Source organism: Mucor velutinosus (assembly GCF_035048745.1).
Source record: "Mucor velutinosus strain NIH1002 chromosome Unknown tig00000093, whole genome shotgun sequence".
Taxonomy (NCBI): Eukaryota; Fungi; Mucoromycota; class Mucoromycetes; order Mucorales; family Mucoraceae; genus Mucor; species Mucor velutinosus.
The window spans coordinates 3,050,617-3,073,003 of NW_027041907.1; the positions used below are offsets into that span (position 1 = coordinate 3,050,617).

General features: G+C 42.0%; 12 protein-coding genes across 12 annotated transcripts; 5 read left to right on the forward strand and 7 right to left on the reverse strand.

The window, feature by feature from the left end:
• On the reverse strand, positions 1 to 1,076 carry ATC70_002754 (uncharacterized protein; the record flags this gene model as incomplete). The annotated part of the gene is made up of 5 exons (XM_064822124.1): positions 1 to 244; positions 312 to 519; positions 588 to 690; positions 758 to 919; positions 984 to 1,076. 5 exons carry the CDS (start codon positions 1,074 to 1,076, stop codon positions 1 to 3), a joined length of 810 nt encoding a protein of 269 aa, XP_064681810.1.
• A 777-nt stretch (positions 1,077 to 1,853) lies between these two features.
• ATC70_002755 (uncharacterized protein) lies at positions 1,854 to 3,605 on the forward strand (the record flags this gene model as incomplete). Its single annotated transcript, XM_064822125.1, has 4 exons — positions 1,854 to 1,941; positions 2,006 to 2,230; positions 2,344 to 3,501; positions 3,574 to 3,605. The coding sequence occupies 4 exons, from the start codon at positions 1,854 to 1,856 to the stop codon at positions 3,603 to 3,605; spliced, it is 1,503 nt and encodes a 500-aa protein (XP_064681811.1).
• An 816-nt stretch (positions 3,606 to 4,421) lies between these two features.
• On the forward strand, positions 4,422 to 5,549 carry ATC70_002756 (uncharacterized protein; the record flags this gene model as incomplete). Its single annotated transcript, XM_064822126.1, has 1 exon — positions 4,422 to 5,549. The coding sequence occupies one exon, from the start codon at positions 4,422 to 4,424 to the stop codon at positions 5,547 to 5,549; it is 1,128 nt and encodes a 375-aa protein (XP_064681812.1).
• Positions 5,550 to 5,617: 68 nt separating this feature from the next.
• Positions 5,618 to 5,992, reverse strand: ATC70_002757 (uncharacterized protein; the record flags this gene model as incomplete). The annotated part of the gene is made up of 1 exon (XM_064822127.1): positions 5,618 to 5,992. One exon carries the CDS (start codon positions 5,990 to 5,992, stop codon positions 5,618 to 5,620), a length of 375 nt encoding a protein of 124 aa, XP_064681813.1.
• Positions 5,993 to 6,049: 57 nt separating this feature from the next.
• On the reverse strand, positions 6,050 to 6,559 carry ATC70_002758 (uncharacterized protein; the record flags this gene model as incomplete). The annotated part of the gene is made up of 1 exon (XM_064822128.1): positions 6,050 to 6,559. One exon carries the CDS (start codon positions 6,557 to 6,559, stop codon positions 6,050 to 6,052), a length of 510 nt encoding a protein of 169 aa, XP_064681814.1.
• A 770-nt stretch (positions 6,560 to 7,329) lies between these two features.
• VAS1 (valine--tRNA ligase) lies at positions 7,330 to 8,234 on the forward strand (the record flags this gene model as incomplete). Its single annotated transcript, XM_064822129.1, has 3 exons — positions 7,330 to 7,800; positions 7,880 to 8,167; positions 8,220 to 8,234. 3 exons carry the CDS (start codon positions 7,330 to 7,332, stop codon positions 8,232 to 8,234), a joined length of 774 nt encoding a protein of 257 aa, XP_064681815.1.
• Positions 8,235 to 8,269: 35 nt separating this feature from the next.
• Positions 8,270 to 9,840, reverse strand: WDR6 (WD repeat-containing protein 6; the record flags this gene model as incomplete). Its single annotated transcript, XM_064822130.1, has 3 exons — positions 8,270 to 8,478; positions 8,537 to 9,467; positions 9,547 to 9,840. 3 exons carry the CDS (start codon positions 9,838 to 9,840, stop codon positions 8,270 to 8,272), a joined length of 1,434 nt encoding a protein of 477 aa, XP_064681816.1.
• Positions 9,841 to 11,077: 1,237 nt separating this feature from the next.
• Positions 11,078 to 12,498, reverse strand: ATC70_002761 (uncharacterized protein; the record flags this gene model as incomplete). The annotated part of the gene is made up of 3 exons (XM_064822131.1): positions 11,078 to 11,226; positions 11,282 to 12,176; positions 12,238 to 12,498. 3 exons carry the CDS (start codon positions 12,496 to 12,498, stop codon positions 11,078 to 11,080), a joined length of 1,305 nt encoding a protein of 434 aa, XP_064681817.1.
• Positions 12,499 to 12,681: 183 nt separating this feature from the next.
• ATC70_002762 (uncharacterized protein) lies at positions 12,682 to 13,241 on the reverse strand (the record flags this gene model as incomplete). Its single annotated transcript, XM_064822132.1, has 2 exons — positions 12,682 to 12,886; positions 12,934 to 13,241. The coding sequence occupies 2 exons, from the start codon at positions 13,239 to 13,241 to the stop codon at positions 12,682 to 12,684; spliced, it is 513 nt and encodes a 170-aa protein (XP_064681818.1).
• A 3,938-nt stretch (positions 13,242 to 17,179) lies between these two features.
• On the forward strand, positions 17,180 to 17,579 carry ATC70_002763 (uncharacterized protein; the record flags this gene model as incomplete). The annotated part of the gene is made up of 2 exons (XM_064822133.1): positions 17,180 to 17,338; positions 17,403 to 17,579. 2 exons carry the CDS (start codon positions 17,180 to 17,182, stop codon positions 17,577 to 17,579), a joined length of 336 nt encoding a protein of 111 aa, XP_064681819.1.
• A 602-nt stretch (positions 17,580 to 18,181) lies between these two features.
• Positions 18,182 to 19,563, forward strand: ATC70_002764 (uncharacterized protein; the record flags this gene model as incomplete). The annotated part of the gene is made up of 5 exons (XM_064822134.1): positions 18,182 to 18,385; positions 18,445 to 18,566; positions 18,627 to 18,672; positions 18,733 to 18,797; positions 18,873 to 19,563. 5 exons carry the CDS (start codon positions 18,182 to 18,184, stop codon positions 19,561 to 19,563), a joined length of 1,128 nt encoding a protein of 375 aa, XP_064681820.1.
• A 101-nt stretch (positions 19,564 to 19,664) lies between these two features.
• ATC70_002765 (uncharacterized protein) lies at positions 19,665 to 22,241 on the reverse strand (the record flags this gene model as incomplete). The annotated part of the gene is made up of 4 exons (XM_064822135.1): positions 19,665 to 19,744; positions 19,796 to 20,551; positions 20,608 to 21,373; positions 21,435 to 22,241. The coding sequence occupies 4 exons, from the start codon at positions 22,239 to 22,241 to the stop codon at positions 19,665 to 19,667; spliced, it is 2,409 nt and encodes an 802-aa protein (XP_064681821.1).
• Between the last annotated feature and the right edge of the window lie 146 nt (positions 22,242 to 22,387).

A 22,387-nucleotide genomic window follows, 5' to 3' on the forward strand; every position in this document is an offset into this window, starting at 1 on the left:
TTACAATTGTTTCTTTGCTGTAGTTGCAGGTGCTGGTGTAGATCCCACTCTCAACTTTTCCTTGGCTGTAGCATATGCATTGACGACAGCAGGAGGAATCTTGGGGTGAGCTGTGGGTGGGGTCAATGCCTTGTCAACCTTGGTGCCCAATTCAGTCAAGAACTCGCGGGTGTGTTCAGACATGTAATATCTCATACGCAGAAACTGGGTGTAAACGAGGATAGACAAAATGCTGGATCGGAAGCTATTATGTCATTTGGTATACACATCAGTATCATTTTCTGCTGCCATATCCACATATATACACTTACACAAAAAGTCCGAGCACAAGTCGCGTCATAACACCACATACCTCAATCTTGGCAACAAGAATCATGGCTGTGTCATAGTATTTGCTGACAATGTTCTGGATATGAGACTGGATCTTGGTTTGATGAGGAGCAAGTTGAGGGATGAGATCAGCGTCAACGAAATCAAGCACATGGAAGACGGAATAGATGAAAAATGGTATCAAGGTAACTATAAAAAGAGTGATGTTTGTTGTGTTACAAAATCGCACATCATGCCCATATATACAAATGCTTTACCTGCTACTCTTCTGGAGAATAAAAAGAAGACGGCAATAATCAAATATTGGAAATTCTCGTCCAACAGCATCAGTTTGAAATAGGATTCCTTGTTGGTCAAGGGCTGATTGGACATCACATACTCATCAATATTGATAAATTCGTCTTTTTCCACTCTCTCATAGACTCACCTTGTATGAATTCCAAAGCACAATACCATAAGAGGCTATCACACCAAGGTAAGCCAATCTGTAAAAGAACCCCAAGGGATGGAATACGAGATTGGAGATGGCGAAGGCGAGAGCACTGAGAACAACCAAAGCGTGCCCTACAAACCAGCCAAAATGAAGGCTCTATACAATGCCTTTAGCCTTTCAAATCATAATGACAAGATCCAAGTGGCACATGCTGACTCACCTTGAAATTCAATGCTTGCTTTTCTTCATTGGAAGTGGAGGCATTCGTAGTGGATGTCTTTTCTTGAGGTGCTTGCTCTTTTTCTGCTTGCATCTTGCTATTGAGTATGGGAGAAAAAAAGAGAGAGAGAGAAAAAAAGGCAATGTGAAATGTTGCCGTCCATCCGAAATTTGGCTCTTTTATACAGCCATCAAGCCCATTGAAAGCCCGTTTTATCAGCAACACTGTGATGTTGACCTCATGTAGCCAATGTATTCGGCTCGGGTTGTGTGGCATTCAATCCCTTGAATGATACAATGACCCAAACAATCAACGTACTGCCTTATTAAGCTCCCTATTCATCATTCAGAAGCCACTTTGATTGTTTGCCTTGGCAGCAGGATTTGATGACCGAGACTTTTTTTTTTTGTTCAATGCAATTTTCTGATCTGGCACCAAATCCCATTTGAAAGTGTATCACTTGAATCACCCAACAAGCCTCTCCATTCCTACGCCAAGCATCCGCTGCACATGTTGGCTCAATGGCAGCCCTCCATTGTGTCTCATTGCCGGATTCCATGACTGCAACTGCAACCTCTTCCATACTATTACATGCTTTTTTCTTGTATTACCATCTGATATCAATTTAGCTCAGTCAATTCGAATGCAAACAACTTGATATTTCGTCATACTATCCAATAAGACTTGACACCAGTTGCTGCTGAGATGGCTGATTCAAAACCCATAACGCACTTGAAATCCCCGCCGATGAATTGATGATGATGGTTTAGTTGTGTGCACTTGGCAAAATAAAATAAAAAACCCTTTTCTTCGTTTCTCTTTTTTTTTTTTTTTTTTTCTTCCTTTTTCTCTTATTTACAACAAGATAAAATGGATTCTGGACTCTTGGCACAAATTCAAAAGGGAAAAGCTCTCAAGAAAGCGCACACAAACGATAGGTCGGCACCTATAGTATCTGGTAAGATTAAAAAGCTGTGTGAAATAAGCTACGAGGATGCTGAAATGTGAAACTGGCTATATAGCTAGCAAACCCAGTGGTGGTGCTCCTATGGGAGGTATGGCAAGACCTCCAATGCCTGGTATGGGCGCTGCTCCACCTGCCATGCCACATACTGCTTCAGCTCCACCCGTACCCAACAATGCACCTACAGGCCCTCAATTGGGTGGGCTGTTCGCAAATGGTATGCCAACACTTCGAAAAACACGAGGCGCTGCTGTATCTACTGGAAGAGGAGAATCAACATCATGTAAGTAAAGAGTAGGTGGGCGTGTTTCGTGTGTGTGTGTGTGTGTGTGTGTGTGTGTGTGTGTGCAATAGTGATAATGGATGGAGTCTGACTTTAATGCTTACCGTCTTCAGCGCCTCCACCACCACCTCCACCGAGTGCATCTGTACCTCCACCACCTGTTAGAAACAGTGCTACACCTCCTGCTCCTCCAGCATTCAACAAACCATTTCCTGCTGTATCGAGTCATCACACGTTACCTAGAAACTTCAAAGCACCACCACCTATTCCGGGAAAATCACCCTCTATTCCATCATTCAACTCGAATAGTGCTGGTGCACCTCCACCGCCTGCACCTCCACCAGGAGGATCAGTTGCAACAGGTGTATCTCCAAAGATCCAAGCCGCATTAGTTCCCCCTGTGCCTGGTCGTTCGAGATCCAACAGTTCTCCTCAAAGACCTGTGCCTCCTCCACCACCCAGATCTGTGCCATCACCACCTGGAAGTCCTGCTGGTGCTTCAAGAGGCCCTTCACCTTTACCTAAATTTGGTCTTCCAGTGAGACCAAGTGCTCCCATTCCCTCCACTCCATCCAGTCCTGGTCTAGCTGTCCCTCCTAGTTTACCACCTGGAAGACCCAGAGCTTCATCCAATGCTTCACCATTAGCTCAACCACCTGTCATTCCAAAGACATTTGGCAGCAACAATAACAATGCCAGCAGTGCAACATCCAGTCCTCCACCAGCGCCCCCTCCACCCCCTCCCATGGTGGGAGGATCTGGATCGCCACCACCACCGCCTCCTCCTCCACCTCCTCCTATGGGCAATGCATCCATCCCAGCTGCTCCACCACCACCACCGCCTTCATTTGGATCTCCCGTGCAACGTAATTCCCCATTAGCCACTCCCCCAAGATCGCCTCTACCACCACCACCTCCATCCACGTTCAAAAACAACAACCCACGATCATTTGGACAAGCTCCACCTGCTGCACCTCCACCATTAGCTGGTATCAGCAAGCCACAGCCACCTACATACAACACCAACAGAACAGGACCTCCCTCTGTACCTACGCCCCCTCCACCTCCATTCTCCATGAGCAACAACAATAACAATAGACCTTTGCCACCCTCATTCAATAGATCACCGCCATCTCAACAGCATCAGCAAGTGCCATTGACAGAAGGAGGAGGTCGATTCACATTCAGAGCTCTATCTGATTTACCTCCACCCAGAGCTGGATTTTCAAAGAAGCATCATGTGTATCCCAGTGGAGAATCGAGAGGAAACAGTAAGTACATTGCATACAGGGAAAAGGGCTTTTTTTTTTTTGTGTGTATTGATGTGTGATTTTTTTTTTTAGGTTATCCACTGGATTATTCTAAATTCCGTTAGAGAGAGGAAATCAAAGTGCAATACATTTCTTTTTTTTTTAATCGAGATAAAACATAATTTAAACAGAAAACATACTGTTGAAGAGAGAGAGAGAGAGAGAGAATATGTGTGTATGTGTATGTAACTGCTGTTGTAGCTGCTGGACTACATGGCTTAATGGATGGGACCTCAATCAATCTGAATCATGCCAAGATTCTCTTCATGCCTTGTTGGCATAATTTTAGATAATTGCAAGTGAGAGAGGACATTATGGGCAACAGAGACTCGAACACACGAGGATGAACGGATACCTTTGATAGAATTTCGCAGCTGTAGCTGACGCTCGGATGTTTCCATCTACATATAAGCGTCTGCTGCAACAGAAACTTGGCTTGTTCCAAGTGTTCTATGACAGAGGAAGCTGATGATTATTTGATTTGGGTGACACACTCAATCTAAGGGTGAAAAGCTTATTTCCTTGTAATACACTCAATGTATTTCAGCGTGTAGCTTGATCTGAACCAGCATGTCTGATCAGTAGGTTGCCCCGCTTGGGAATCATTTATTTCACTCCACACTAGCAAAAGGTTTCATATCACCAGCATCTTATTGTTTTAGATGATTCGGACTTGAGCTCTATTAATTAACTCGAAGCGCGAATGAACAAGAGCTCTACAATACATGGTACAACATGCTTTTGGTTGGATAATCTGATATTAGGATTATATATCTCCTGATTTTATTTGACATATATATATATATATATATATATAATGTAAGGCTGGTTTCTATTTCTTTGCACTTTAATCCTCTTTTTATACACCACCACAACACAAGATGCCACCCTTTGTATTTGATGCACCCCAGCCAAAACCGCTGAAAAATCAAGTGCATCCAGATTACAGACATCCGCTGTATATAGGCAGTTGGAAGAGATCAATACCAGGCCAAGACAAGGATTTTGCTCGCGATGACATGGACGAACCTCACCTCAAGAGAAAACATGCTCTTTTACTGAAATACGCGGATCAGATCAAGGGCTTGTACGGCACAGATTTCAATACATTTCATATGGCTACACTGATCAACGTGGTTCAGCTGGGTTTGGCCTATTACTTTGGTCAGCACCAAGTGCACTGGATCTACTTTTCTCTGGTTGCTTATATCATCGGAGGTACTGCTACAGGCATGGTGGGTGTTGTCATCCATGAAGCCTGTCATAATCTGGTAACTGGGTCATCGACTTTGGATCGCATGATTGGACTCTACACCAACATTGCGCTTCCAGTTCCGATCTCGCAATCGTTCCGAAGGTACCATATTGAGCATCATACTTGGCAAGGTGTGGAGGGAAGGGATCCTGATTTACCGTTGGCGTGGGAGAAGAATTTGATCAGAGGAAACAGTTTTAAAAAGATACTGTGGATACTGATCTACCCTGTCATGTATGTTGTGCGGGGCCTGGTCATGCAGCAAGAAAGAGGCCATACACCAGGAAAGTGGGAGCTCATCAATGTTGCATTTTCTATCGTTACGGATGCATTAGTAGTAAGATGCTGTGGATGGAAAGGCTTGGGTTATCTCTTTTTATCACTGTGGTTTGGCTATTCATTGCACCCTGGGGCAGCACACTTTATCCAAGAACATTATACATTCGATGATGGGCAAGAAACATATTCATACTATGGCATTCTGAACGTCCCCTTTATGAACATTGGCTACCACAATGAACACCATGATTTCCAAAAGATCCCTTGGTCCAATCTACCTCTGCTGCGTCAATTAGCCGCTGAATCGTATGATACACTGGCCTATCATACGTCCTGGCTTAAAGTGCATTGGAGATTCATCACACAGCCATGCATGGGGCCACAATCGAGAGTAGTAAGAGATTACAACACCTTTAAACAAGGCCGATCTTTAATTAGAAGAATACGTGCTTACAATGAAACTGAAGAGAAATAAATAAAAGAATTTGATACAATTGATTTAAGAGTGTGGTTTGTTGGAGGGAATATATGTATATAGTGGGGTTATGCTGATTTGCCGTCATTACTAGTAGAGGCAGTAGCAGCAGCAGGAGCAGGAGTGGGGAACCATTGATTCCACTTGACCTTGGCAGCTTCCTTGAATCTGACCATCACGCTCTCTGCATCATCTAAAGCAGGACGTACATCCAAATGGAAGACAGGTACGCCAGGTACGTCTTCGGGTGCCTCGTAGTAATCAATGACATATCTTCTCGATTGACCGCAACGACTGATATACCAATCATGTCTATCAAATGGCTTGGGTGCACCAAACAATGCGTGCCATCTGGCCTTGGGTGTAGGTTCTTGAGGTCTGCCTTGGAATTTCGACAAGTAAGGGTCCTCGGCACAATCACTAGGTAAAGTAGGTATCCACATTAAGACCTGCTTTTCTGTCTCTCTCTCTCTCTCTCTCTCCTTATCTCCACACTGAACTTACCACTTGTACTTGGATTCCCATTTCAAAACCTCTTGCCAAGCCTCTTCATTCAAGAAATTATGAATATCTACCATGGTCTCAATCTCTTCCTCTGGTGTTTCCCAACCCTTTCTTCTCAGCGCATTGTAGAACTGCTGAGGACTAGGATACTCCCACCTGGCATCATCTCCCTTGGCCTTGGGGATAGATGAAATGACTCGTTCTGTAGGTAGTTCAATGGTTTGATCACTTTGAGGTGTTTGTGCAAGATTGGGCATCATGTTGAGCTTGTTGAGCTCATCTCCATCGGCCTTGTGCATAGGACATCCAGGTGGAATGCTGGTCATGGGCTTGGGTTCAGCAGCCTTTTTAGGCATTGGACAGCTAGGTCCATCTTCTGCTTGTTGTGGTGGTGCTTGTTGCTTCTTGGGCATAGGACAGCTAGGGCCGTCAGTAGCAACAGGTGCTTCCTCTTCCTTGTTATGCATAGGACAGCCGGGTGGCGGGGTGGTTGATCGGGTAGACATTGTAATAAAGTAGAGAAGAAAAAGAAAACTGAAATGTGAAGGGTTCCTTGCCAATTGTTTATGAATCCAATGCCAGCCATTGGATTTGTATAGAAGAATGGAAAATTTTATTAAATCCCAGGGTTGGGCAAAGACATGCTAGATTCTGGGTTGCACAGGGTTATGTCCATTGCTATAGTGATAGAACCGTTTGATTAGGTAGAGCTGGGTAGCAAGCTGAAGAACCATGGGCATAGAGGTGTTTTGTAGGCGGATGCTAGCAAATATATCTCTACTAGCAACTGTATTGCGATTGATTCCATTAATGCTGTTGTTTCACCTCTTGTCTCTGTGATAATCATACAATCCAATGAAATCATGAATGATGAGCTGGCGGTCCTTCTTGCCATACTGTATCTTTGATGCCATGGTCACTCAAACGCATCATCCGCAGTGCTGGCAGACTCAAGATCTAGAGCGTAGGTGATGGATTGCTGGCAGTGGGGGGCATGGCAACATTGGCAATGTCAAAGTGTACGCAGCATGAACCTTGCCAGTGTATCATTACTAGCCCAGCACCTCACATATTGATGCATCGGCATCGACATCTCGATTGCCCTTGAAGGCTATACGAACCACCCGGAAGTATTTGATCAGAAAACTTTTAGCCTGTATTTATCATTTTGGGAAAAACTTAAGGCAAACCTCTCTTATTGATCAACAGCCTTTTTCCCTTGCTCTTTCTCTTTCTCTCTATTTTACCCATCCCGTCTCTGTTCTTGATTGTAACAATGATAAACCCGAGATTACTTACACGAGTAGCAGCACAGCCGCTTGCTCAACGATTCTCTTATTCCACAGCAACAGCAGCAACAGCAACAGCAGCAGCAGCAGTTGGCGCTTCATGTCAAGGCACACTAATGAAGCCCATCAATGATAAACCCATTGGCTATCTCACATTACCAGGCTTGGTGAAATACGATGCAGCGTTAGAATTACAATCGTACCTCGTTTCAAGACGTCATAAAATCACACAAAACACATTGGAAACCTCAGAGCCTGCCGACATGATTTGCTTGTTGGAACATCCTCCTACATTTACAGCCGGTAGACGCATTCGAGGCAAGACTGAGCAAGAGGAAGAAGAGAGACTCAAGAAATTAGGAGCTGATTATTATGAAACCATGAGAGGAGGCCAGATTACATTCCATGGTCCTGGGCAACTCATTGCTTATCCTATTCTGGATGTCAGAGATTATCAAGTAAGTTGTTTGATCCTCCCACACACACACACACACACATTCTCTCTCTCCAGCAACTAACAGATGCGTGCACAAAAAGCTCAATGTCAGATGCTATGTATCTCGATTAGAAAAAACTATTATAGACTGCTGTGCAAAATACGACATTCAGGCCAACACCACAGAGAATACAGGTGTTTGGGTGGGCCAGGATAAAAAGATTGCAGCGTTGGGTGTTCATTTACAACGCTATGTCAGCAGCCATGGCTTGGCATTGAACTGCAATGTGGATTTAAATTGGTTTGATCAAATTGTGCCTTGTGGTCTATCTGATAAAGGCGTTACCTCCATCACAAAGGAAACTGGACAACAAACAAGCCCTCAAGATGTGATACCTCATTTAGTCAAGAGTTTCGAAAGTTTGTTTTATAAACCTTTAGTACATGTGGATTTGACTAAAGTAGTGCCAACGGAATTACTGAATAAATTATTAAACTAATTCAGTCAAAAAATGATCCAGTTTGTCTTGATCCCAATCCGATTCCCATTGATTTGTGTGTTGCTGTGGTTGTTGTGGTTGTTGTTGTTGTTGTTGTTGTTGTTGTTGTTGTTGTTGCAAGTGTGGTGCTTGTGGTGAGGCAGAGGAGGGTGGAAACAGAATAGCATTGCCATCCAGCATGGTATCAAAATCAAACAAGTCTAGGCAAAAGAGTCAATAATGCCATCTTGGTTTATAATGCCAATCATGGATGCTTACCATTGATGTCCAAGTCGTTGACGGGTTGCTCTGCAATCGTTGAAGAGGGTTGATATTGGTAATGTGCTTCTGAAGGGTAGATGATGGTGTCTTGCATGGGCGAAAACATCATGGTAGGTGGACAAGGTGAATGGATCGTCATGTCCGCCATCCCTTGAATGGCAGGCGACGCAGACACAGCAGGTGCCTGTTGCTTCTTTGGCTGAATACCAAGCAACACATCGCGAGCCTCTCTCAGTCGATCTGTCAATACAGCCTTCTTGCCTGAACTAGAGAAACCACGCTCCCTCAACATCTCCTTGAGTTCCGCCACTGTAACGTCTTCAAAATTCAGTTTGATCAACTGGTCATCTAGTTTCTTTTGCTTTTCAACAGGATCGGATATCACAGGAGCCACTACTTTCTCCTTCTTGGGCACTCTTTCAATGGCGATAGGACGAGTGTCTACTTTGGCAGCTTTTTGGGTATGATGGATAGGTGTAGGATCTGTTACCTGGATTTGAGTGAAGATCAATGGCGTGGGTTTGGTTGTCTTGTTGCTATGGAAAGCAGGTGGTAGTGATGAGGATCGTCTTCTCTTTTGATGTTGTTTCAACTGCTTGCCTAGAATAGTGTTGTAAGACGTACGATGCAATTCAGGGAAAAAGGTGATTGTTTGTTGTTGAGATGCTTGAGATGGAGGTGGAGGAGATGCTTTCTTCTGAGTTTGTTGTGGTAATGGCTGCTGTTGCTGCTGCTGTCGTTGTTGCTGAGGATGTGGTGCTGCTGCTGCTGCTGCTACTAACGGCGCTTGACTAAGAGGAGGTGATATCATGTTTTCATCATTATTAGTGGATGAGCATGTGGATAGGGAAGGAGAGCCATCTGCGTTTGCATTCACAAACAAATTGTTAAAATTGAAATTGTTATTGCTTGCTGGAAATTCAAGTGTCTATGGATATTTATATTTTTATCCGTTAGGAGGAGAGAGAGAGAGAGCTGCATATCAAAACAGATTACATAACACTTACGGCAGATGAACCGACTTTGAGAGTGGGATGAAGCTGAGGCTCTTCTTCGTGTATAGTCGTTTCGTTGTTCCCCATCATGTATCTGTTGGTATTCGAGTAGAGTGGATTGATGGGCAAATCAACAGACGAGCTACGTCTTCTCTGAAACGGCTGGTGCTGATAAGAGGGCGGTATCTTTTGCTGATCAAATTCCATGGGTATAAACGTATTGTTGGTAGATGCGTTTTCATTCCAATCAATGTTGGTAAAAAAGGGTGGATAATCCAGTTTAAAGTAGTCGTTTACGTCTTCCATATTTTATGTCGTATGTTTGAAAAAGGAAACAGAAAAGAAAGAGAAGAATAACAGTGAATGTAAAACTTTAAATATATATTTATATAAAAAAAAAGGCGGGGGGTGGGGGGGGGGAGAGACAAGAACGAGAGCTGTTATGGTTGAGATATGAAGCGAAAGAGAGAAAGACGGAAAAAAATGAGACAAACAGAACGCAAACTAGGTGGGAATTTTATAGTTTTTTTTTTTTTTTTTTTTCTTGATTGCATGGCCCTTCTTGTATAATTTTGCATATGACCTTTTTTGGAACACTTTAGACATTTCAAGGAATTGCCGAGAGATGCGATCAACGCCAGTGCTTATAGTTGCTGGCTTTTTTTTTTTTTTTTTTTTTTTTTTTGCTTTGTCAAGGCGGTTTGCTATAAAGAATATGCCAACATAAATCTAACCGTTTCTCTTTGATCAGAATGATTGAATTCGAACGTTTTATTTGCGTAGAGTGATACAAGAGATCAAACCTTCTTTTTTTTTTTCTCGTGAGATGTAGGCCAAAGATAGAGTGTATATAAAAAAAAAACAAGCCATTTCCACAAACAAGCGGCAAATAGAGCCCAACACATGGAGATGCATCTCTTTCTCGCTCTTTTTTTTTTCTCTTCAAGATGCCCACGAGTGCAGCTCAACATCATCATTATCATCGTCATCATCATCATCATCATCATGATAAGCTAATAACATGTTTGTACAACCAAATGGTCATACCGCCTCCTTATATCTTTCATTTGAGTTTTTCCTGAGTTTATGAGACCAAAAAGTTTGCCCATTTTTATCATGTGAAGAGAAACAATGCAGTCAGTTGATTTTTTTTTATTTTATTTTTTTTACGATTTGTCTCTTTTTGCTTGTCATCAAAGTCAACATTGAACCTGTAAACTATGATCCATTTTAGGCGCCATGAGCTATTGCTGTTGTCATTTGTTTGGAAAGTGCTATCCGAGATGCTCTTTAAAACACACACACACACACACATTACTCTTCATCGCATCATGCACTTGAAATGGTCCGCCACAGCATAGAAGACGGTGTCATGTCTAATTTTAGTCTATTCATATTCTAACCGAACATTGTATCGGAATTCAAGATTATCATTTGTCCTCGGTACATGCAATGAATGTCGCTTCTTTGCTCAAGCTAATACATATGACAGTGGAAAGAGGAGGCTGAAAATTGACTAATAAATGACAAAGCAACGTGCGTTTTATTTGATGAGTTGGGAGGCCTTTTGTGCCTCAATGCCTGCTTGGCCTGTACAATAGGAATTCTTGACATAGGAACGACAGCATTTGTATCCCCACTGACCCTCAGACCAATAAGATCCCCACACCGTTGTATGATTATTGATAAACACTACATCAAACATGTCAGTACAAGCACATCCAGACTCATACCTCACAAGACTTACCATCTTCTTCGTATTTCGATCTGGCTTTGGCTCTTTCTTGACCTTTGATCACTCTACCCGTTCTTGAATACTCCACGTAGTTCTCGCTCTGTGCCAACAACAGCTCTTTGGGAGGTGCTTCCAGGTACTCTTCACCACCATATTTCTCCAAAATGCTCTTTTGAGTTGTATCTCTGACTTGATCCTTCTTTGATTCATACTCTTTGTGGAGAATAGCCACTTGCGTAGGATTTGCTTGCAAATGTACTTCATTGCCTCTATCAGACGCTTGCCAGGCAAACATTTGTACCTTGGCCATCTGTGGTGCATCGCCGGTGTATCTGACAAAGTTATCACCTGAAAAGTCTATACCATCGTCATTCTGCTGTCCCTCCAAGGGATTTTCACGCATGGAACGGGTTTTGGGATCATAAAACGCAGAGTCCGTATCCAAATTCAACAAGTATTTGGCTGTGTCTTCACGAATTCTCAAGTTGCGGATAGTAGTTCTTGTCTTTTGATTGACATGTTGACCTGGCATGTCTGCTGCATCGGCATACTTGTCATCATCTTGCTCGTCCTCGTCATCAGATAATCCTGCAATTTTCTTCGCTTCAGAGGTTGTGGTGGGTCCTTGCTTATCCAATTCACTGGCTTTGGCTTTCTTTCTAGCTTCTTCCACTTGGTTGTATTCTTCAATAACCTTGTCGTGTTCCTTGGGATCATAACCGTTCCATCGATCACGCTTTTCGTCCCAATCCAGATCCACTTCTTGAATAATTTCGTCTGCTTTGATGTTCTCTCCTGTCCATTTTGCTCCCTTTTTACGTGGTCGCTCTACACAGTCTTTGGTTTTATGGGTCATAGCTCCACAATTTTCACAAGCTCCTTTACGATATTTTGTTGCAGCAGGTCCCTAATGTCAATGGATGAATACATCGTTTTCATCTCACATTGTCACGCAGCGGCTCACTTACAGCTCTCTTTCCTCTGGCATACCAAAAGTTATCATCTTCAGTAAACTTGGGCCCTTTACGCTTCTGCGGTGCTCTTTGATGCTTTAATGATACTTTGCCGTTATCGACGTACCATGGTGCTTTCAACATGAACTGCGGGGTATGAGGATTGATTTCTCTGCCTTCATCATCAACCTCTGCAGGTGCTGTACCGGCTTTACGAGCGGCATCAAGGTCTTTAGCTTGGCGGTATTCTTCTTTGGTAAGTCGACTTTGTTGCATTAGTTGTAAAAGAGAATGGTTTGGTGTAAAAGAGAATGAAAATTTGAATGATGGAAAAAAAATAAATAAAAAACAGAGCGAAAGTGACTGGATGTTATTACCAGCATAACAGCATTCAGCTGATGAAGATTGCAGCTTCATTAGCTAGCAAAACGAAAATAGTTTATTTCAATAGGTGATGCATTAAGAAAGGATGGCATAGCAAGCAGCAACTATTGATCCAACTGTCCACGGCACTGTATGTCTGATAGTAGACGCACCAGACGCAACAGTGCCCACGTATGCTTGATCATTCAGCAAGACCTTTGGGAATGGTGTTTCCATCGTCTCTACGGACGGAGATGGTAATGCCAAGTTTGTCCAGGTCGTTGCTACCTCTGCATCGCGGCTGCTTCCATTTTTTTTAACTGAATGCTGAAGCAGCCACCACGTTACCAAGCTGATCCTCTCACTTTTTCAATGACAGTATCACCCTCTTGCAAGCTCATCACATTGACATTTCGATCTTCAGAAGCATCCACTACACTGGATTGCTGATCCAGATAAACTTGAGGCTTCATCATCTCGCGATGATATGTCTTTTTGAAATGCTTCTTCTTTCTCCCATGACGCTCTAATGCCATTTCAGCTTCCTCTTCAGTGTCATACTCGGTTGTTGTTGTTGTAGCGAAACAGTCTGCTGGATAGGCCCATTGATTGATATCAGGTGGTACCGAAAGTGGTGGTGACAGCAACTGTCTCATAGACAGGCCCACCTTCCAAACTATCTATAGATTCTGGTGGATTGATGTCTTCTCATGTGCTGCTTTCATCATTCCATCCTTGTTTTTCCACTCGCTCAATGTGTGCTCTAGTAGCTCACGTTAGTCTTTCATGGTTGTATGCAGAAGAGCAATCTCATCATTCTTACCAATAACAACAGAGGCTGTGATACAGCTATTCAGCAGGACTATTTTGTTTATATTCATGTTGATTCAATGTAGTAAAGACGTAAAAGAAAAAAAAATGCTCTTGTTTACCATGAACATCAAGACGAGCACATTTAGACATTCTTTAATGGCACAACAGCCCATATCGCTACACATGCACAGGCTCGTCATGATTAGCTGATACTCGCCACTGCTATGTAGATAGGAAGCAATCATCCGTGCTTGCTTTGATATTGCTGTACCATCCATGCAGCTATATTTCTCAAACTCAGCTTTTTTTTTTTAGTATTAGATTTGATTCTTTTTCTTTGCTGTACCATTGCTCTACAAGCGTATTGCTACATATAGAACGATTCACGTTCTATAGGTGGCAGCATACAAGTTTTATTGTTGGTGGGGTAGAGTGGTAGGCGATTTGCGCAATTTGCATTATTAGAAACATTATTTTAAACGGATGCTTTTGATACCTTACCATGATGACTGTGTACATAGAGGAATAGGCTACAAGTACAAAAAAAAAGAGAGCAACGCCAAATGATTTATACATTTGAAATAAACGACAGTAGTTTCATACATTGCAGATCATATAAATTCTCGTTTTATGATTTCTTTCACACTGTAAAACGAGAGGATTTCATTGGCCAGTCGTAAAGTTTTCAAATTCCGGCATCGGCTTCTCTGGTCAATTTGAGATCCCGCTCTTGCCCTTTAAACAATGGAGCAATTGAGAAAAGAGTAATTTTTAGAAAATAGATAATTTTGAATAGATGCTGCTAGTCAAAGTTTTTAAATTACTATATGAATGTGGAATGTATGTGTAGTGAAATTTGTAGAGGGTACTTTGACTGAGTAGGGCATGTCTAAAGTGGGGCTATTGAGGGTAATATGGATGAGTAATGAGGGAAAATGTTCCAAATGACCGATTTTCAAAGGACCATACCGCTAGATTTTACTAAGTCAATGAGAGCTTCAAGCTTAATAGCTCCTGTTTCTTTTTTAATTCTCTATACGATGGTATGATTATTATAGATAAATAAATAAAAAGTTGAATATCCCCTGCTTGTAGCTCATAAAATATAAGATTTTCACCAATTTAAGAAGGGAACGTACATTTGGTACTTTAAACCCTTATATTATAATGAATATAACGTAGAGCTATCGAATGGTCTTTGCTTTGTGTGAATCCAGTGAGTGTTTGTCGAGATATGGTCAAAAAGGGTATCATGCAGGATTATTGATTTTTGTTCAAAATCTGCCTGTGATAGCAAGCAAAAAAATCTGATGCCGATTTTTTGGTCAGGACAAGATTGTCAATATTTCATGATAGAGTTATGCCAGAGCTTCGAGCAAAGGCTCATTCGATAGGAAATTTTTTGGTCTACAATGTTTAGTAATGCTTAACAAAATGTTTTGATGACAGATACTGATTAATCTTTAGAAAACTGTGAAAAAGTCGCACGATTTATCTCATTACATATCAGGTAAATAATGTACACCAGAGACTTGAAATAAATACCATTGTATTTTCCTTGCAATTCTCTACAAGTTTCATATAAGTTTGAAGGGGTATTTACTATCAAGAATCAAGTAATTTTAAGGTCGATAGATTTCGGAATCCCATGGAGTATCGTTCAGAATAAGCGAAATTGAATCTCCGTTTAACCTTCGTGTGTGAGTACCTTCATGGTTCTCACTCCTTGCAAAGCGTCATGGTACGGATCATCAAAGGAGACATAAATCGCACAATCCGGCAGCAAGATGCTCCCAGCATGGCTCAACATATTTGTATATACGTTTAAAATAAAGCACGCTTGCATGTAAAGTAATGATGACCAGAAACTGATGTCACTCTCCGCAATGTTCATTATCAAAATACAGCGTTCATAATGATATTATCAGTGATAGATGGACGATGTTGGGTAATATCTTTTGTGTATAAAATAAACGCTGTGCCTCTACTTCAATGTTGGCCGCTTTTTTGTTTTTATATACTCCTTTTTCTTCAACAGAAAGGGCAACTTCATTCGTTTCCCTTTGGGAGGAGTTTTACGTATAAAGCTATTATTGCCTAGGTCTATCACAAAAGCTTTGCTTTCATTGATAACTGTAAATCATCGACACTTCTTCATCTATCAGGCATTGTGGTGAATACCCGGGTCAACAAATACACTCTCTCAAGCACGTTATGTGAAACTCTAGCTCGCTCATTGCAATAATCGGAAATGTCCCAAGATCCGCCAGTCATTGTATTAGTAATCAGGCCTCGACTCCAACTTACATGGATACGCCTCAATCACTTTATCAGTTTGCGTAGAAACCCGATGCCATTTCAGTCTACCAAAAATGAGAGGCGGTTGCCCTGGTAAATAACACGCTTGAAAGGTTCAAAAAAAGGTCTTTAGAATCCTTCATTCTGTGAGAATGGCTTTCAGGCATAAAGAAAGTCAATTGATGGAATCTCCAGGACAGTGGCCCAGATGCCCATCTTCCAACATCGTTCAATAAATATAGGGCTTGAAAATCTCCCTCTCCAAGTTATCCGAAACATCATTTCAATGCTCCTCCATAATGCTATGCGGCAAATGATGATCGTAAATCGAGGGCTCATTCCCCTTACTCGACATCCGTATTTATTATGCTGATTGGAGTAATGGCCATACTGAACAAGATGAATATGCAAGTTACTGGGTGCCCATACTTAAAACACTCTAGTAAACGTGTTGATGATCATATCTTTGCAATTGGCATGGATCCTATTATTGGTAATGTCTGCAGGAGAAAGAGAAGTAGCTCATTTTAATAATGAACTTAAATTGCAGGCTTGAGTAGATATCTTTATGTGATCAAGCAATTTGAGGATGTGGTGGTCGCAACCAAGGTCGATGATGAAAACATGCTTTTACCAGCAGACAAAAATCAGGGATTTTATGAAAAGCGATAGCTTGGATCAACTAGTTATTTTTATGGTTTTCTGTGCACTGTTCAGTTATTCAACTTATTCTGCCCCTACAGGCTAAAATTACGGAGCTCCATCATAAAGTCTGTCTGGTCTTTAAACGATTCAAGCGTCTATGTACTTGCCCTCAAACCAGCAGCAACGTCGCGCACCGACTTGCACCATCTCTCTCAGAATATGAATTCCCTGGAGCGACATTTTACACTCCCAAGCGACCTGCAACTAAAAATAAACAACAGAAGCAGTAAAAGTCTTGCTGAAATGTAAAAGTAGGTGTATACAAACAATAGACATGCCGGTAGTATCGCCGGAGTGTCAAGCAAAATTTATGAGTCAAACGGATTCTCCATCTTTTGTTTCGTTTTAATCCAAAATAAAACCTATATATAAAGGGCGTATCCAGGAAATTGGTTTTACTTGACATGATGACAGGCTCACTATAACGGACAGATGCTATCCGCAATTTAGTCCCATTGTTTATTCCATTTCATCATGTTTGCGCAGCATGATCGAGATCTGTACCACTCTTAATAGAGGGATGTTCCGTAAAAAAAAAAAAGGCTAAAATTTGATCAATCTATGCAGAGCGAGTAGAAAATAAGCCCCGGCAAATTGTTTAAAATTATGATACGATGTTCTTGTAACCAACCAACCCAACTCAACCAAAAAGCAAGCCCTTTTGACAAGAACTCCGAATAGTCCACCTATATAATCTCAATGATGGTATGTCTCTTCTTCTTCTTTTTTCTTTTTCCCGCTTATTTTTTTAATATTAAAAGCATAGACATTATACATTATGAGAGTTGTTACAAACACTGAACAAGAGAACGCTGGTCGTTATGCCATGAAGGGTTTTGCCATTGGTACTGCTCAATGGGCTGGTGTCGGTTTATTTGCCTCTGGTTTGCTTTATGCTTTCATGCCCTGGTATCGCAAGACTCAAACTGTGAATAAGGTAAGGCACCTTATGGAGAGAAAGGAGAGACAGGACGGTGGTTAACGCATTGTACATCCTCTAGTTTTACATTGTCATGTGTTTTGGTCTAGGTGGAGGTGCTTACAAATCAGACAGATACATGGTCAACTATGAACGTAGAGGTAGAGCACAAACTTTAGACGAAGAAACCAAGAGGAGATATGAATTGATTTACGGTGATGCCTTTGAGGCTCAAAAAGCTTTGGAGAAATCAGCTTAAATTTCCCCTCCCTCTACTCCATCACATTACAGCATTTATTATTGTCTCTTTTCCTGCTTCACATATATCATTAAAAATCTATATTTTATTACATGTATAATCGGATCTTGAGTGTGAATGCGCAACATTGTTGGGATTGTGAAAAAGGGTTATTTGTGCATTCATCATTGATGCGGTAAGGAGTTCGTCATTGAGAGAGAGAGAGAGAGCAAAGGGACATGATTTGACTTGTTCATAATCTCGGTAGATACAGGGCCAGGAGTTTCAAGGGTCCATTGGCTAGTCTTTAAGATATTTAGCACAGTGAATGGATATTGTTAGGTAGCTTTTTACCAAGCACCATTACTACTACACTGAAATACAGTAATACTATCGTCAAACAATGATGAGACACCGATTACTTCATAAGAATGGCATCATTATCAGATAAGAATGCATTGATTTCCATTTAAGCATCTGAAGCTATGTCTAAAAAGAAAGCAGATCTTTCAGATCCCGAGTTTCTCACATTCATTTGTATGGTGCGCTTTGGTGGAGGGGCATGATTGCGTTTCTTTTTCTCTCGTTATCCTTTGTTTCTCTTTCTTTGGTTAGCATATACTATGGCAGGCACCATTAATTTCATGACATTCAATGTTCGACATGACCATCATGGCCATTCAGACACAACGCCTTTTGCTTCTCCCCCTGCCAGAGAACATCCCTTGGAGAAGGAGGAATTTGGTGGAGAACAACCATGGTCCATTAGAAAGTGGAAAGTTGTTGACACTATTTTGCTTTACTCTCCTGATATTTTAGCATTGCAGGTAAGCTTCAACAGATGCAAAGCCATGGTTTCCATGTATTTATGTACATTGCGAATCAGGAAACTGTGCTTCATCAATTGCAAGACATCCAAGCACTCTTGGACGATGAATACCAATGGGTTGGTGTAGGTCGTATCGATGGTGACAAGGATGGAGAAATCTCTGCTGTTTTCTACAAAAGGTAACATTTAAGGCCTCACTTTGGATATAAGACAAATCAAAGCTAAAATACGCTTTGCAGAGATATTTTGACAGTCGAGGATTGGAAGACGATTTGGTTATCAGAGGTATGAATTTTTATTATACGCATTTGTCATCAGCACATGCTAAGTAATTTCCGCTTACAGCAACCAGAAATTGCAGGAAGTATCAGTTGGGATGCTAGACATCCTCGCACTGCAACCCAAGTAACGTATGTAGTTTTAATCAATATAAAAGGAAAATCAGATCAAAAATGGTTAATCTTATTTCTTTGTCCCATGCATAGATTCAAAAAGAATGACACTGTATTTACGGTATTCAACACACACATGGATCACGTTGGTGTGCAAGCAAGAGAAGAGGGATCCAAGTTGATTTTACAGAGAGCCCGTGAAGCCAGTGCCAAGGGTGCCGTCATTCTCTTGGGAGATCTCAATTCCACAGAAGATGATCCTGCCTACCTCTGCTTGACCAACGGCAAGTACAAGGAATCCAAGGGCAGCAATGATACACTTGCCAATTTGCACGAGTTGAATCAAGTTTGTGCATCCGCTTACTCTCAAAAGTCAGGCGAACCTGTAAGAACACAAGAAGGACATATAACATTACCTACACATCGAGTCATCCGTCCAGGACAGATCCTTGCCAACCTGAACAAACAAAAGGAACAACAAGAACAGGATGAACAGAGGCCCAAGTACTTTTTAGATGCCCATTATGAATTGACAAGCCGACTTGCAGCCAAAGGAAAGCCTGGTACATTGAGTGGACCTTATGGCTTTAGAAATACCCTGACTAGCTTTGGTGAAGGTTCTCAAGATTTTGCCAGAGCACCTATTCGCATTGACTTCATCATGCCTCTTGAAAGCAACACTGTTCATGTGCAAGTACTTCAATCTGCTATCCTCAGTAATCAATTCGACGACGGTCTCTATATCAGTGATCATCGCCCTGTCTTTGCCAAACTCTCTTGGTAATATAACATCATGTAAAATATTGACAGTTTGATAGACTACAATGATATATATATATAAAAAAAAAAGCTTTGTTCACTTTTTGCATTGAATGTCAAGTGTGTTTATAGATTCATGAGAGGTGTATGCTGTGTTCCTTTAGGGTATACGACTAACGTTGCCAAGAATAAACCAAGTGTGATGCCTAACAAGACAATGAGTATATATGTGCATTTCAATACAATTATTAGCTTACCGATGGATGATTCAATCATGGCTAATGCAAAACCAGCGCCTTGCGTCCCAACTTCATCTGTGCCACTGAACAAACCAATAGCTGCTTTGAGACCCAAACTACTTGGCACGAGATAAAAGACGCCCAGTAATACGGCATCGAACGACATTTTTCCAGTGAATTTAGATAGACAGTTACCAATGAGGCCCAGACCGAACGAAGGCACCACTTGCAGAATTTGAGAAGGTGCATGACCCCAGCAAGCCAACGCGTAGTTGATAGTATAGCCACATGCAGATACGGCTGCCATAATGGGCCATCTTGGAGGACGCGCACGCAAGTAAACGCAATACGCGGTAGCAAACAGAGGCACCATCAAAAAGTTAAACCATTGAGATTCGCTTGAGATACACGTAGCAGCACTGGAAGCCAGCTTGCATACATCACTTTGCGTCGTGTTGCTGTTCTTGTCCATGGTCATGTACAGTTCAGAACCCATGGAGACACCGTAGCCTAGCAAGAACGAGTAAATGATGGCATACACCATACGCACCACGCCACTGACCAGCTGGCGAGAGACCAACTCAATGATAGCTACAGCCATGGGGTAACCTGGCAAAACAATGATGAAGGAAGAAAAGGCAATAGGTGTAAAGCAAAAGCCAAATTTCTGGATGCCTCTTGCTACAAATCCAATGAGAATACATACTGTGATCTCCCAAATAGGTTGAAAGCTGGAGATAGCAGCGGAAAAGATCTCGTTTGAAGCAAAGACCACTAAACAAATGATATTTTAGTATGTAGTTTGACACACAAACACAAAGTAAACCTACTGCCAAGCGCTGCTGCTACACCCGCTTCTTGCCAACGACCGCCATAAAACAGCACACAGCCCGAGAACGCAGCCAAAGCATAGACAAAAGGATGCAGCCAAAGCGGATAAATAGGCGGTTGATCATACACTTTATCGATAAACTCCAGTGCTTCATCCACAGATACTTCACCGTGCGCCACCAGCTTCTCCAGACGGTAAATGTCAGCCAAACGATGCATTTCAAATGTCTGCGATTGTCTAATAAAATGAGTTTCTGTTGTATGCGTTGTGGAATCGATAAAGGTGACGAGCATCACATTGGGTATAAAGACATATTCAGCATCTACAGCGAGTGTGCGAGAGACTTGTCGCATAGCGTATTCCAGTCGATGCGCGGGACATCCATACAGCATCAGTGATTTGCACAACTTCCTCAAAAACTCTTGCTTTTGCAGAATGTTGGCGATTTCAAAGGTGATTCGGATGCGATCTTCCAACGTGATGGGCTCGAATTGTGAAGCCGTGGTCAACATGCTGTCGTTGGACGAGCGACGCGAAAACGAGGGCGCTACTGACTTCTTGCGTTTCTCTAGACTGGGCACCACGTATTTGCTGGAAGCGACACCAGCCAGCCAACTGCTGGGTCGGTTGACCAGTGGTGGTCGTTGAGGTCGCGGTGTGGGTAATGTATGGCCTGAATTCTCTGATAAGGGATCGGTGTTGGAGTGAACAGGGTAATTGAGCAGAGAAGAGGAGCCGTTATTTTTGCGCTTCATGTACAGTGTCTATATTGGAAATGGTGAGTGCCTATAGATACATGCATATGGCTCCATGTCCTAGACTTACATGTTTGTTCTTTCTGCGCTTCTTTCTGGTCATATTATCTGCTCTTTTGGCTTCCAATTTCATCAGACTAGCCAACACACTGCCTCCGCCCACAGCAGCCTGATGTGGCGACTGTAGCTCGACTTCTTCCTCCTGCTGATGTTGATTATGTCTGTTCTGCATCATGGTTCCAAGAGGATCAGGTGTATGATGATGGCCCATTTTAACACTCAGCATACGTTGAACCAATGCTGCCGACTCAGCAACGTGGTCATGGAACCGAACATGACGATCCTTGGCTTCATCCTTATCCAATGCAGCTTCCACCAAGGTGTTGGCGGCAGAGTCGTCCAACGGGAAACCTGCTTTATGATGATCATTGTTAAGAGAAGGGAGTTGACTCATGGTTCTACTGGTGGAATTGGAGTCATCAAAGGAAGGTGTATCTGGATGACGATGATGGTGAAGACCCATATTCAATGTATCGCTTTCACTTTCCGTGTCTGTGGTGATGACCTCGTTATCTGTGCTGGTATACGCTGCGCTTTGTCTGTTCATGTCTGGATGTAATATAGCTTGAGACGAAGATACGGTGGAGAGTACAGGCGATTGCGGTATGTCTACTGGCTTAAGGACATGCGATTCACCACTGGTCGTCAATGCGAGTTCAGGTAATCTGGGCCATGAGTTTGAGGTCTGTAGTTTTCCTGGTCTGACAGGTGTAATATCAATCTCCTCGTCAATGCCACTGCTTCTGTTACTGCTGTCATGGTCACTTTTCCGATTATTCCTCTTTTTGGTATGATTTCTTTTAAAGAATCTATCCATGATAGATCAAAAAAGATGTGTGTGTTTGTTTGGTAAATGTGTGAAAATAGAAAAGAAAAGTATGCAAGTTTGAGATTTCTAATAAATAATATCAAGAAAAAAATCAGAGACATTTTATATATGTAATATCGGATAAGAGGACAATG